A 16,010-nucleotide genomic window follows, 5' to 3' on the forward strand; every position below is an offset into this window, starting at 1 on the left:
CCCAGATTCCAGTCCACCCCCTGGAGTATTTTTAATCCAATGTACAGCTTTATAAATACATACTGTTTATATCCTGTAGAGCATCTCCGATTACTTTGTGAAAATGTGCAGTTCTTATAGAAATCTGTGACTATTATGTAGTAGGAACCCCAATCCAGCCCCTTGTCCCTGACTAAGATCTAATCTCCATCTTCCACGTGATGCCTCCATGTGATAGGGAGGGCGCTATTTACTGATCCTGCAACCACAGTTCTTGTGAATAAACCTTTTAATAGCAAATACGGTAAGGCCAATGCGGACATCTCGCTTGTGGAACTGCGCCTTCAGTATCTCAATGTTATAGGTGCCGTTCCAAACAATTGGAGCAAACCAGGGCGTCATCACCAAGACATCGGATCTCCTGAAAGGAAGAGCCGCATAGAGACTGTTATCAGCACGCATTTCACATTTTTCTTCCGGCTTCTTAACACTCATGTGCATAGAGGAAAAGTTTATAATACTCTGTTTTATTGTGTAATATTCTCAGATACTGGAAAAAGCCTGCAACTGCAAATACTGAGGTCCTGAAAGGCACATGTGTGTCCCCCTCCAACTGTCCATCCATAAATGTAAGGAGACGTGAGTGTAAGATGCGCCTGAGACTACATCGGCACTTGCGCTCACACATTTTTTTGTGCGCATATTTGGCACCAAAATGCGTCAGACCCTAAATTTGCAGAAATACTTTACAGCTGCTACAAAACAGGCTCGGCTGGTTTTCCTGCTTTTCACTAATGGGCAGTTGCAGAAATATGTTAGTTGCCTCAAGGTGAATTGTTGAAATATTAACAAACTTTAGTTTTTTTTATTATACGTAGTTTATATTTAAATACAATTCAATTTCTAATACTGTAGAGAGAAATTATGCATGAAAAAAATATATTTAAGGAACTAGGACCCAGTACAGTACATAAATGCTGCTATCCAGAAGACACCCAGTATATCACACAGGTCTAGTTATTTAAGAGTCCCTCACATTACACTCTCACAGGATAATCACACGAACAGTAAGCGTTCATTATACAACTGGTCACAAAACTCTAAATCTCTTTATGATTTTCAGTAGAGTTTTTGGTATAAAAAACTCACAAAATCTCTGGCGCTACAGTATTGAATGTTGCTAATCAGTATAAGAAGTAAATTGCAGCAATTCAATGGAGATAGTGTCCAATCTCCTTTGGTTACAATATAGAGAGAGAATAAAGATGAATGCGGGAATTCACTTCTAATTAACCATATAATCAAAATTTAATGATACCAAATTATTAGACCATCACATTCTCACATATCTACAAAAAATGGACAATATACATGTATATAAATCTCTAATAATATCCCCTTAATAATTAAAATATACATACACAGCATCCAATCAATACTCTTTAATATCTGCAGAAAACGGACTCTAGCGTTTTAACTCAATATTGTAATGAGTGAAACACTTTTTCATTTTCATAAGACAAAATAAAATAAAATAAAATCTTGTATCAGTATGGAAATATACAGCAACAATGTGTCTCCTTGATGAATAAGAAATCCAGATGACTCCACAGTTATTATGCACGTTATATCCGGCAGTATGAAACTTCATACAAATCAATGTATGCAAACAATAATTCTCCGTATAAGAGGTATGTAGATTTCAGTCAATTGGTCGTCCTACATGTAGTAGCCCACAATGTATTTAGGGCATAAATGTCCTACCCACTTTCTGGGAGAAGAGAATAGTATCTAGAGGTAGTAGCCCACGATGTATTTGGGCATAAATATCTTCCCCGTTTTAGGAGGAAGGAGTAGTATCTAGCGGTAATAGCCCACGTTGTGTTATAGGCAAAAAGTCGCTTACCCGCTTCTGGGAGACGGAAAGTAAATCACTCGCCTCTATGCCGCTCCGGCGGCTGCTAGATTCAGCTATTTCTGTGGTGCGCACCAAATCTGTCCGGAGAGGAAATCACCTCCAGTAGTAAGGTTCCTCTTAAAAACAAAGTTGGAGAATAGCTTTGTGCACAGAAGCTGTAATAATCCTCACGATCTTCTCACTGAGTAGGAATACAAGCACTGAGCAATAAGAAAGTCTCTGCAACGCGTTTCGTCTGCCTCTGCAGACTTTTTCAAGCAATGTAAATGAGACTTCCTCTAACTCGTCTTTATGTAGGCAAAACTCTCAATTAAAATCAATTAATGGCACCTGTTCAATTTATTGAGTCACGATATCTCCGTCTATGTTTAGTTTATGAGTAGGAACAACCCATATTGACAATATTATATAAAAACATAAAAATAAATATAAATATAACATATATAATAATGTAATCATTATAAAAATATAAAATATATATATATATAATAATAAACAAAGGTAATGGAATTATAAATTCATTATGCATCCAAGGAAACTCATAATAAGATTACATACATATATACACATTTAAATATCTACATATCTATAATGGATATAATCCTTTATATAGTAATTCTGCACATTGATATATAGAGAATTCACTTGTATCAATGTGCAGAATTACTATATAAAGGATTACATCTATTATAGATATGTAGATATTTAAATGTGTATATATGTATGTAATCTTATTATGAGTTTCCTTGGATGCATAATGTATTTATAATTCCATTACCTTTGTTTATTATTATATATATATATATTTTATATTTTTATAATGATTACATTATTATATATTTTATATTTATATTTATTTTTATGTTTTTATATAATATTGTCAATATGGGTTGTTCCTACTCATAAACTAAACATAGACGGAGATATCGTGACTTAATAAATTGAACAGGTGCCATTAATTGTATTTAATTGAGAGTTTTGCCTACATAAAGACGAGTTAGAGGAAGTCTCATTTACATTGCTTGAAAAAGTCTGCAGAGGCAGACGAAACGCGTTGCAGAGACTTTCTTATTGCTCAGTGCTTGTATTCCTATTCAGTGAGGAGATTGTGAGGATTATTACAGCTTCTGTGCACGAAGCTATTCTCCAACCTTGTTTTTAAGAGGAACCTTACTACTGGAGGTGATTTCCTCTCCGGACAGATTTGGTGCGCACCACAGAAACAGCTGAATCTAGCAGCCGCCGGAGCGGCATACAGGCGAGTCATTTACTTTCCGTCTCCCAGAAGCGGGTAAGCGATTTTTTGCCTATAACACAACGTTGGCTATTACCGCTAGATACTACTCCTTCCTCCTAAAACGGGGAAGATATTTATGCCCAAATACATCGTGGGCTACTACCTCTAGATACTATTCTCTCCTCCCAGAAAGTGGGTAGGACATTTATGCCCTAAATACATAGTGGGCTGCTACATGTAGGACGACCAATTGACGGAAATCTACATACCTCTTATACGGAGGAATATTGTTTGCATACATTGATTTGTATCAAGTTTCATACTGCCGGATATAACATGCATAATAACTGTGGAGTCATCTGGATTTCTTATTCATCAAGGAGACACATTGTTGCTGTATATTTCCATACTGATACAAGATTTTATTGTATTTTATTTTGTCTTATGAAAATGAAAACGTGTTTCACTCTTTCCAAAATTTAGTTAAAACGCTAGAGTCCGTTTTCTGCAGATTTTAAAGAGTATTGATTGGATGCTGTGTATGTATATTTTAATTATTAAGGGGATATACTTAGAGATTTATGTACATGTATATTGTCCATTTTTTGTAGATATGTGAGATCGTGATGGTCTAATAATTTGGTATCATTAAATTTTGATTATATGGTTAATAAGAAGTGAATTCCCGCATTCATCTTTATTCTCTCTCTATAGAGTTTTTGGTATGTTCTATAGGAGCTGTAACACTTTATAATTGACTGCTCCGGGCATTTTCCAAATGGTTCCCATCCTTATTATCTTCCTCTGGAAATACTGGGACTATGAAGCGCGCAGAGCAGGATTTGTACCATTTTGCCCCAATTTGCATTTATATTCATTTCATCTATGAAAACAGGACTAAATAAGGAAACACATTAAAACCCAATCTTTATACACAAATCCTTACCTCAAACCACCCTGAAGATTCCCTACTCTTACATGCAATTATTTGCTAATGTCTGGATCAAATTAGTATCCACAGAATAGAAGTTTCACTAGATCTGTACATGCAGTTAATAAGTCACATGCAAGGAATTCTGGATAATTGCAATATATCCCCAACATGCTAGTGAAATAAAGAAAAATAATTCAGTGGGACAGGGACTGATGTGAATGATTAAATATTCTCTGTACAGCTCTGCGTAATATGGCGGCGCTATATAAATAAATGAGAATAATACTAATAAATATAACACTTACAGGGATTTCAGGATGTTTGGTTTATCATACAGCATCCTGGAGAAGAAAAAGGGAAAATATTAGGAAAAAAATATTAATTACCATTTTCAATTCTTTGTACATAGTAAATATATACGGAGAGAGGAAGAGGTCAGGAATGAGGTCAATAGGGTCTCGGAATCATTGACTTGAAATGTTTAAATGCAGTGTAGTAGCGGCAGATAGATGTTTTACTGACACCTATTGTTTCTTATTGACGGGTGACAAAGCAAAAGGAATAAACCTTCTCAATGAACGCTATCGGACAGCTGCTTCATTTGTTACATCTGTGTGTTTTATATAATTAAATCTAAATATTTGCAGACACAGGAAATTAAACTAGTATTCCACAATCCCAGGACGAAATTGTTGTATGAATTTGGGATCGGAAAGGACATGTGTTAAAATAAAATGATATCAATGATTATTATCAGTAGTAACTGTCACGATCCAGGACTCACCTGAGCCTGCCTGACAGTGTGTGTGACAAAGGGTTAATCAAAAACAGCCACCTGGTCTGTTTATAAATTATTTAAACTGTCCCTGTCTGTCCCACACTCTAGCTTTGCCTAACCAATTATACCACCACCAAATTTTTTTGTGAAGAGCTGACACTCTTACTCAGGAAGCCTTCAGTTCTCCCTTTAAACTAATCTATTACAATTTACTTTTATCAGAGTTATCATAAACCATATGATCTCCTCCAACCCAGAGTTATCGTAATCCAAATGATGTCCTCTGTTTCAGCTATGTAGTGTTCTTATACCAAGCTACGTCTAACATGTGAATTCACAAGCAAACAGAGACCTGAACTTAGTAAGTGTAATTTAATATGGAAAATAAATCCATAATGCTTAAGATGGAAACAATTAAAAACACGACATACAAAGATGTAATTAAATAGTTTCTGGTAAAAGGAGATGGAATAAACAACAACACAACAGAAAGTGGTAAACTCACAAATGAACAAGGTTTCTGCTGCTGGGAGAACAGGAATAATGGGACACTTCTCAATATGAAATTGACTCCCAAAAGTGAACAAATCTGTTAGATTTAGGTACCCACACCCCCCTTCCACTCTGATGTCAGACTTAGAAAGCCTGTGTAAATGCAAATTAGTTTTTTGTGACCTCTTTTCAAACACCTTTCAAATCAGGGTTAGTTACACTGGCCTAACTTATTACCAGAATGTCCTACAATGATGATATTACCTCCACACAGCAGGTCAAAAGTTCCCTTTCATTTACATACAAGCATGACTCTTGTAAGTATGATATTTGAGAAAATGTGACATTTTCCCGTATCCTAATTTCCCTTCATTCAATCTTATCCCAGCTGCTCTGTTACCCAGTTGAGATGTCCTAAGATATCACAGATCACCAAGAATGTGAGGGGTCGGTTAGTTGGATATCACTGATGATATTGATATAACCTTAAAAAGGGATTTCAAGAGCTTTACCTTTTACGACCCGTGCCATAAATTGGCATTGGGCACTCATCTGTAACTATGTGTCTGGAACTCTCTGTCCATGGCTAGAGCAAAAAAGTTTAGAATAATCAAAGAGATAAATTAATTTAGTCTCCCCTTTCCGATTTTAACCCCTTACTGGACACAGAGTTCATCTGAGCCACACCAAGTGTCACACGCCGGACTCCCGCTGCCTCCCCGGGAGCCGGCGGGTGTACCCACTAACTACAGAGGCCATCCCCACCAAGACCCGCTATTTCTTTCACTTACCTGGTCCACGCTGCTGCAGCTCTCCAGCACTGTCTCTCCCCTTCTTCCGTTCAGCGCTCAGTGGTTCTGCGCATGCGCAGAACCGTCTAACAGTTTTATGTGTTCCCACTGCCCTCTATTGGCTGTCCAATTGGAACTGCACTATATCTACTTCCTCTGACCAGAACTCAATGCTGGTTTTTTCAGTCAGTCCCTGACTTTAAGATTGGAAACAGCTCCTGTGTTTTTGCTATTCCCTCAAGCTTCCAAGCTACATCTCTCCGGGGAACTCACCTCCAGGTGACTACGCTGCTAGCATTCCGGTAAAGCACTTCCAAGTGGCGACACTATCTTTTCCTGCTAACCAGCTCCCTAGTGACTACTTCGCTGAACATCCCAGCTATATTTCCTCTCTCTCGAGTGACAACGCTGCCAAACTTCCCGGCTAAACACCGCTATCAAGTGACAGCGCTGCTTCTACCTGATTCTACGCTCCGTCTGCTGTGTTCGCTGAGAACTTCTCCAGGGGACCGCGACCTGCAAGTGGAAGCCGCAAAAGCCCATATTCCCTTGCGGGAATCTCTGGTGAACACCTTTCACTTGTTAGACTCCGCGCCCCTCGCTGAAGTAACGTCAATCTCGGCTGAACTATCAGGATCCAGTTGAAGTCTCTCTGGTAACGTGACACTAAGAACCAGCCATGTCAGATCCTGATAGAGAACCTTCCGCCAAGGACATGCTTCAACACCTGTGTTATGTACTTGCCCTTAGTTTTGCCCTCATTCAAGATGGCCGTGATTGCATCATGAAGTTTCCATCTTGGATCTCTGTTATGAACTTGCCCTTACAATAGCCCTTATCCAAGATGGCCGGGACTGTCTCATGAAGATTCCATCTTGGATCCCATTTCCTGTTTGGGCCTAGAAAAGGCACTTCCTATTATGAAGCCTTTGCACGAGTATTGTGTTTGTCTCTGAACCAGATGCTTCCACAGAACCTTGCCTCCTTGTGATTTGGACTACAAGTACTTGATACTTCCACCAGACCTTTAACCTCTTGTTACTTTGGACTTTATTTGTTGGACACTGGAGATTTATTTGTATACCAAAATAAATCCTTTTGAATTCAGAAATACCTGGCTATTGGGTTCGTTTGTGATACCAGAAGCGTGACAGGATACTCGTGCCCAAAATGACGGAGCCCGCCGGGTCAGAACCATCTGCTTTACAGCGACTTGCGGATCTGAGTTTCCACATGCATTCTGCTTCAAGACAGCTACAGGAATTTCATGCAAAATTTCAAGAACTGGAGACCCAGTGTACAAATAATTTTCAACAGCAAAATCAACACGTAACGGAGTTGCAAATAAATGTTCATGAACTCAAAGATCAAATAGCGCTACAAAATGGAGTTATTACAGAACTACAGGTGCGGCTTCAAGAAGTTAATGCTGTAGCACCTTCAGCTGCAGTACATCAGCCCACACTCCCACTACCTCCGGCCCGATTCTCAGGTGATCGTAAAAAATACAGAGGTTTTATTAATCAATGTAATATGCATTTTGATTTACATCCTACTTATTTTTTGACTGATGTACAGAAAGTACGTTGTATTCTTTTATTGTTGAAAGATGATGCCTTGGCATGGGCTTCTCCTTTGATAGAAGCAAAAAGTCCCATATTACAAAATCTTTCTAATTTTATGGATGCAATGAACCAGATATTTGATGATCCAAATCGAAGTGCTACTGCTGAGTCAGTTTTATTAAAAATGCGTCAGGGAAGACGTTCAGTGGCTGAATACACCTCTGATTTCCGAAGATGGATTTTGGACACTGATTGGAATTCGGCAGCTAAGCTGTCTGTTTATCGAAAGGGGTTATCTGAGTTCATTAAAAATGAATTATCTAGAGCTGATGCACCCACTGAATTTGAAGCCTTTGTTAAACATTGTATTCGTATTGATGCTCGTCAAATGGAGAGGAAACAAGATAGATGGGGTTCCATGTGGACTCGTCCTAATTATCCAGAACCAGCAATATCAAATTACTCTGGAACTCCTGCAACACAACAAATTGAGGAGTCTGAGCCAATGCAAATAGATACCATTCGCAAACAGATTTCTATTGAAAGAAGAGATCAACGACGACAAGAAAATCTCTGCTTGTATTGTGGTAAATCTGGACATTATGTTTCTAATTGTTCTCAACGACCTCGCAAGACAGTTGCTACATTAATGGAACCTAAAGACTCTGACCAGGAATCTATTATTTCATGCTGCTCACATCAACTGAATGCTATTATTCCTCAAATCTCTTCACTGTCTACATTGGAGAGAGAGAACAGAAGAATAAAGAATCATTTTTCAATACCAATACAACTTAAGATAAACTCTCAACTTATTTCAACCATGGCAATGCTGGATTCAGGAGCCAATGGTAATTTCATGGATATAGATTTTGCTAAACAAAACCATATAGTATTTCAAGAAAGAAAGACCCCTGTATTGATGGAGACAGTTGATGGGTCCCCTCTGAATTCTGGTCCCATCACACATGAGACAGAACTTATGTCCTTGATGATAGAACCCAATCATAAGGAGGAACTCACTTTTTTTCTCATTTCTTCTCCAAATTTTCCCATAATTTTGGGTCTCCCTTGGTTCACTAACAATAACCCAGCCATTAACTGGGAGTCTCAAACCCTAACGTTTCAAGATCCTATCGGTATGGTCCTGCTTGCACAGGAGGAGAGTCAGATCTCAGTGTCCCCCTCTTCTGTGGAGGAACAATTGCCTGTTCAATATCAGGATTTTGCAGATATCTGTAACAAACAAAACGCTGACAAATTACCACCCCATCGACCATATGATTGTCCCATTGATCTATTACCTGGGGCTGCTATTCCTTTTGGTCGGATTTATTCATTAGCCGATCCTGAATTAAAGACACTAAAGACTTACCTGGAGGAAAATGAAACTAAAGGTTTTATACGTCCTTCAAAATCTCCAGCAGGGGCTCCTATTTTTTTTGTAAAAAATAAAGATGGATCTTTGCGGCCATGCATTGATTATAGAGAATTAAATAAAGTTACTATAAAGAACAGACATCCACTTCCTCTCATCCCAGAATTATTGGAAAGACTGCAGACAGCAAGTATTTTTACAAAGCTTGATTTAAGAGGAGCGTACAACTTAATACGCATTCGACCAGGTGATGAATGGAAAACGGCTTTTCGAACAAAGTATGGACATTATGAGTACCTCGTGATGCCGTTCGGGTTATGTAATGCCCCTGCTACTTTCCAACATTTTATAAATGATGTCTTTCGAGATTTGCTTGATCTGTTCATTATTGTATATCTTGATGATATCCTTATCTTTTCTAATTCTTTACCAGAACATCAAGAACATGTTCGAATTATTTTACAACGGCTACGTATAAACCAATTATACATCAAGTTGGAGAAATGCGAATTCCATCGTACTCAAATAAAATTTTTGGGTTACATTATATCCCCTCAAGGACTGTGTATGGATCCCTGTAAAGTGCATGCTGTGGTAGATTGGCCCATACCTAAAAACATCAAAGATGTGCAACGATTTATGGGCTTTGTTAATTTCTATCGACGTTTTATAAAGGACTTTTCTGGAATTGCTGCCCCCATTACTCAGCTCACAAAAAAGGTTTCCTCCTTTCAGTGGTCACCAGCAGCTGATAAAGCTTTTTCCATTTTGAAAACTAAGTTCACGTCAGCTCCTATATTAATTCATCCTGATCCTACACTCCCATTTGTTTTGGAAACTGATGCATCAGATTCAGCTATAGGAGCAGTAATTTCACAAAGAGTAGGAGAAAAAATGTTACTTCACCCCTGTGCTTTTTATTCAAGGCAAATGACTGCTCCTGAAAGAAACTATGATGTGGGAAATAAAGAACTTCTTGCCATTATAGCTGCTTTTTCAGAATGGAGACATCTTTTAGAAGGTGCAAAGCATCAAGTGATAGTCCTCACCGATCACCGGAATTTGGAATTCCTTAAATCAGTAAAAAGATTATCTCCCCGACAAGCTCGATGGGCTCTCTTTTTAAGCCGTTTTGATTACCTAATTTCCTATAGACCTGGATCGAAGAATGGAAAAGCCGATGCCCTCTCAAGAGCTTATGCGGAGAATCCTCAACAGGTAAAGCCTGTTCAAACAATAATTCCTGATTCAAATTTTTTGGGGGTTATTTGTACAACGGAGTTATTAACAGAGATCAAGAATGGATATGATATGGATTCTACCCTCATGAATCCTCCAAAAAATGTTAAATTATCTTATGACAACAGAGTCTGGCATATGGCACATCAACTATACGTTCCAGAAAAAGCACGGTTAAAGGTCATGCAACTATTCCATGACTCTAAATTAGCAGGCCATAAAGGACTTCAGAAAACTCAAGAACTGTTAAGCCGTTCATTCTGGTGGCCCAACTATAAGGAAGATATAGCAAAATATGTATCCTCTTGTACAACGTGTGCCAGATTTAAGACTCCTCGTGCTTCTCCTTTTGGACTACTACAACCTTTGCCAATACCTACACGTCCATGGGATTCCATTTCCATGGATTTTATTGTAGAACTTCCGAGATCTAAGAATATGACCACTATCTTTGTGGTAATTGACAGACTGACAAAGATGGCTCACTTTATACCCTGCCAGGGTACTCCTACAGCAAAAGAAACAGCCGACTTACTTATAAAAGAAGTTTTTCGTTTGCATGGCATTCCTAATGATGTGGTGTCAGACCGAGGCGTTCAATTCACATCACGATTTTGGAAACAGTTTTGCAAATCCCTTGGCATTGTGGTGAACTTGTCCACTGCATTTCATCCACAGTCAAATGGACAAACGGAGCGAACAAACCAAACACTTGAGCAATATCTCAGATGTTATATTTGTCACCTACAGGATGATTGGGTTGATATCCTCCCCATGGCTGAGTTTGCATACAATAATTCTCAACATTCATCTACAAGATTTAGCCCTTTCTATGCTAATCTAGGATATCATCCAAATATTTGTCCCAATCTACCTTGTGACTCTCCAATTCCTGCTGTGGAAGATAGACTGATTATTATGCAAAATAATCTTGAATTATTAAAAGAGACTTTGAAAACTGCTCAAGAAAGATATAAACGTGATGCTGACAGATCACGAAGGGCTGCTCCAACTTTTAGTATTGGTGATGAAGTATGGTTGTCAACTAGACATTTAAGAATGAAGGTACCATCTGCTAAGTTGGGAAGTAAGTTTATTGGTCCATATAAGATCATTGCACAGATTAGTTCAGTGGCTTTTAGATTGGATCTTCCTGATTCCATGAAGGTACATCCTGTTTTTCATGTATCATTACTAAAACCTTCAGTTAAGAATCCATTTCCTGGTCGCTCTTTGCCTCCTCCTGAGCCAATTCAAGTTGATGAGCATGAGGAATTTATTGTCGAAAAGATCCTGGACTCTCGTATGTTTCGAAACCAATTACAGTATCTGCTACGTTGGCAGGGTTATGGGCCAGAAGATGACTCTTGGCAATCTGCAAAGGATGTTCATGCCCCACTTTTGGTAAAAGCATTTCATAGACAGCATCCTGGGAAACCTGGTCCTAAGTCGTCCAGAGGACGTCGTTGAGAAGGGGGCATTCTGTTATGTACTTGCCCTTAGTTTTGCCCTCATTCAAGATGGCCGTGATTGCATCATGAAGTTTCCATCTTGGATCTCTGTTATGAACTTGCCCTTACAATAGCCCTTATCCAAGATGGCCGGGACTGTCTCATGAAGATTCCATCTTGGATCCCATTTCCTGTTTGGGCCTAGAAAAGGCACTTCCTGTTATGAAGCCTTTGCACGAGTATTGTGTTTGTCTCTGAACCAGATGCTTCCACAGAACCTTGCCTCCTTGTGATTTGGACTACAAGTACTTGATACTTCCACCAGACCTTTAACCTCTTGTTACTTTGGACTTTATTTGTTGGACACTGGAGATTTATTTGTATACCAAAATAAATCCTTTTGAATTCAGAAATACCTGGCTATTGGGTTCGTTTGTGATACCAGAAGCGTGACAACCTGGTTGGAAGAGTGGAGCGTCAGGATGCAGTTCAGATGCAACTTCTGCAAGGTTTGCAAACTCTGGCTTCCCGTTTAGACGCCTTACAGGAGACCCCGCCTCAGCCCTCTGCTCAACCACAAGCAGTCGAAGTCCCTGCTGCAGCCGCTTCCTCTCTGCGTTTGCCTACACCCTCCAAATTTGATGGTGATCCTAACTCTTGCCGAGGCTTTTTAAATCAGTGCTCCATCCAATTTGAGTTATTACCTCAGAATTTTCCTACTCCCAGGTCAAAAGTCGCTTATATGGTCTCCCTCCTATCCGGAAAAGCCCTGGCATGGGCCTCGCCTCTTTGGGAACGTAATGACAATCTCCTCAATGATGTTTCCGCCTTCACTTCGGCATTCAGGAGGATTTTTGATGAACCGGGACGAGTGACGTCCGCTGCTACTAGCATCCTAAGACTACGTCAAAATTCCCGTTCTGTGGCTCAATACGTTATTGAGTTTCAGACCCTAGCTTCCGAGCTCCAGTGGAACGATGAGGCTCTTGTTGCTGCCTTCTGGCAAGGGCTGTCAGATAAAATCAAGGATGCCCTCTCTTCGCAAGAATTGCCACCCACCTTAGATGCCCTAATTTCTCTCTGCAACCGGGTAGATCTTCGGCTTCGGGAAAGATCGTCCGAGAAAGACCTTCCTAGACGGTCTACCTTTCGTCTAGCTCCTCGTTTTCAACCACCCACATCTACGGATGAGCCTATGCAACTGGGGCGCTCCCGTTTATCTCCGGATGAAAGAGAGAGAAGAATGAAGAATAAACTATGCCTATATTGTGGAGATCCTGGTCACCTCCTGGCTTCATGTACCCGACGTTCGGGAAACGACAAACCCTAGCCTGCACTGGAGAGGTCAGTCTAGGGACTCTTACTTCCTCTCCGACTTCTTTTCCAGATCTAACATGTTCTTTCCCTGTCACCTTACATTTGCTTTCAAGGCCCCAGTCGTCCAAGGCCTTGTTGGATTCTGGAGCAGCCGGGAACTTTATGTCACAATCTCTGGTTACTAGACTAGCGCTGCCCACTGTTCCGCTGAAAAAGCCCTTGGCTACTACGGGCATTGACGGTTCCCGTCTCCCTAATGGTAGTATTCTTAAACGAACAAAACCCATCTCCATGCAAGTTGGGGCTCTCCACTGGGAAAAGATTTCCTTTCTCGTTCTCCCACTAACCATCAGCCCAATCATTCTAGGTCTACCATGGCTTCATCTACATTCACCCCATCTGGATTGGCCTTCATCACAAATCATTGCGTGGGGCCCTGCCTGCTCTCGCCAATGCCTAACACCAGTCAAACCTCTCGGCTTCACACAGATTCCTTCAGAACCCACCACAGTTATGTTACCGCACCAGTATTCTTCCTTTTCGGATGTCTTCTCTAAAGCCTCCTCTGAGCGTCTACCACCCCATCGAGCTTGGGATTGCCCCATCGATCTCATTCCGGGGAAAACTCCTCCACGAGGTCGAGTCTATCCGCTCTCACTGCCCGAGACAGAGGCTACTACACTCTACATCAAGGAAAATCTGCAACGTGGTTTCATCAGACCTTCCTCCTCACCCGCCGGGGCCGGGTTTTTCTTTGTGAAAAAAAAAGATGGAGCTCTCCGTCCGTGTATCGACTACAGAGGCCTGAACTCCATCACTATTAAAAACCGCTATCCCATTCCATTAATCACCGAACTCTTCGATCGCATTAAAGGTGCGAGAATCTTCACTAAACTCGATCTACGCGGAGCTTACAACCTGATCCGGATTCGCTCTGGGGATGAGTGGAAGACGGCTTTTAATACACGGGACGGCCATTACGAATATCTAGTGATGCCGTTTGGCTTATGTAACGCTCCAGCCGTTTTCCAGGGGTTTGTGAATGAAATCTTTCGCGATCTGCTATATTCCAATGTAGTAGTATATCTGGATGACATCTTAATTTTCTCCAAAGACCTTCCCAATCATCGTTTACATGTGGCTGAAGTTCTTTCCAGATTACGTACCAACCATTTGTTCTGCAAATTGGAGAAATGCATATTTGAGGTCCCTAAGTTGCCTTTCCTGGGCTATTTGGTTTCTGGATCCGGTCTACAAATGGACCCGGGAAAAGTTCATGCTATAATCAACTGGCCCCAACCAACTACACTCAAATCCATTCAACGTTTTTTGGGTTTCTCCAATTATTACAGGCGCTTTATTGCTGGTTACTCATCTGTGGTGGCACCTCTGACAGCTCTCACCCGAAAAGGGGCAAACCCGCAAAATTGGACCGCAGAAGCATTGGAAGCGTTCCAATTTCTCAAAAGAGCCTTTTCATCAGCACCTATCCTCCAGCAACCCGATGTCTCTCTTCCTTTTTTCCTAGAGGTGGATGCATCTTCCACCGGTGTAGGAGCAGTTCTTTCGCAAAAAAGTATTCAAGGCAAGTTCCATCCCTGCGCTTTCTTCTCCCGCAAGTTCCTGCCAGCAGAGAGTAATTACGCCATTGGGGATAAAGAACTCCTGGCCATGAAGTTGGCTCTAACTGAGTGGCGTTATCTTCTAGAGGGGGCTCGTCACCCGGTTACGATCTTCACGGATCATAAGAATCTACTCTATCTCCAGTCAGCCCAATGCCTGAACCCACGTCAAGCCCGCTGGTCCCTCTTTTTTACCCGCTTTGATCTGCGGGTCACCTTCAAACCCGGTATCAAAAATAAGAAAGCGGATGCATTATCCCGGGCTTTCCCAGAAAATTTGGGATCAGACACCTTGCTGGAACGTCCCATCCTGGACTCCAAATGCATTAAATTATTCTCAACTTCCTCAAACCCCATTCCCCCCCAGGGAAAAACATTTGTTCCTCCTCATCTACGGAAGAGCCTTCTTCACTGGTGTCATTCTTCACGATTTACAGGTCATCTTGGCTCTCGTAAAACATCCGAACTACTCTCTCGACAGTACTGGTGGCCCAAATTCCACTCCGAAGTTAAAGATTTCGTGGCTGCCTGCCCTACCTGTGCCCAAAACAAAATTCCTCGCCAGGTTCCACAAGGGTTACTTCAACCTCTTCCACTACCTACCAAGCCATGGACCCATCTTAGCATGGATTTCATCACTGACCTACCTCCAGCTAATAAATTTAATACCATCTGGGTTATTGTGGACCGTTTCTCGAAAATGGCACACTTCGTTCCACTCATCGGCCTTCCATCCTCAGCATGTCTAGCTCAACATTTCATTAAGGAAATCTTCCGACTACATGGCTGCCCCGCTGAAATTGTCTCGGATCGTGGGGTACAATTTGTCTCAAAATTCTGGAGATCCCTTTGTCATCTTCTGGGTATCCGTCTGAAATTCTCCTCCGCATATCATCCCCAGACCAACGGCCAGACAGAAAGGGTCAATCAGGATCTGGAGACGTTTCTCAGGATATTTTCTTCAGCCAACCAGAGTAATTGGGTGGATTTGCTACCCTGGGCAGAATTTGTTCATAACAATTCCTTTCACGAATCCACATCAACCACTCCGTTCTCCGTGGTATTTGGAGGCCATCCGCGTATGCCAGAGTTTTCAGCCCTCCCTCCCACCCAAGTTCCAGCAGTTAACACTCTTCGACAGGACTTTCTATCCATCTGGTCTCGAGTTCGAAAGGCCCTTCAGAAATCCTCTACTCGCTACAAGCTGGCAGCAGATAAAAAACGCAGAGCTATTCCTCTTTTGAAGGTTGGCGACAAGGTGTGGTTATCTACAAAGAACATCCGTCTTAAAGTGCCCTGCATGAAACTT

At 40.9% G+C, this 16,010-nt stretch overlaps 1 protein-coding gene across 4 annotated transcripts in view; it reads right to left on the minus strand.

Moving 5' to 3' along the window:
* LOC142101319 (histo-blood group ABO system transferase-like) overlaps window positions 1-16,010 on the minus strand; it is a 37,169-nt gene that overhangs the window by 4,320 nt on the left and 16,839 nt on the right. For all 4 annotated transcript variants that reach the window (XM_075185705.1, XM_075185704.1, XM_075185703.1 and 1 more), the window contains 2 exons: window positions 4,374-4,409; window positions 266-400 (listed from right to left, as the gene is read on the minus strand). In XM_075185705.1, the coding sequence (XP_075041806.1) occupies window positions 266-400; window positions 4,374-4,409 (171 nt within the window). The remainder of the gene's footprint in view (window positions 1-265; window positions 401-4,373; window positions 4,410-16,010) is intronic.

The sequence above is a fragment of the Mixophyes fleayi genome, chromosome 9, assembly GCF_038048845.1.
Source record: "Mixophyes fleayi isolate aMixFle1 chromosome 9, aMixFle1.hap1, whole genome shotgun sequence".
NCBI lineage: Eukaryota > Metazoa > Chordata > Amphibia > Anura > Limnodynastidae > Mixophyes > Mixophyes fleayi.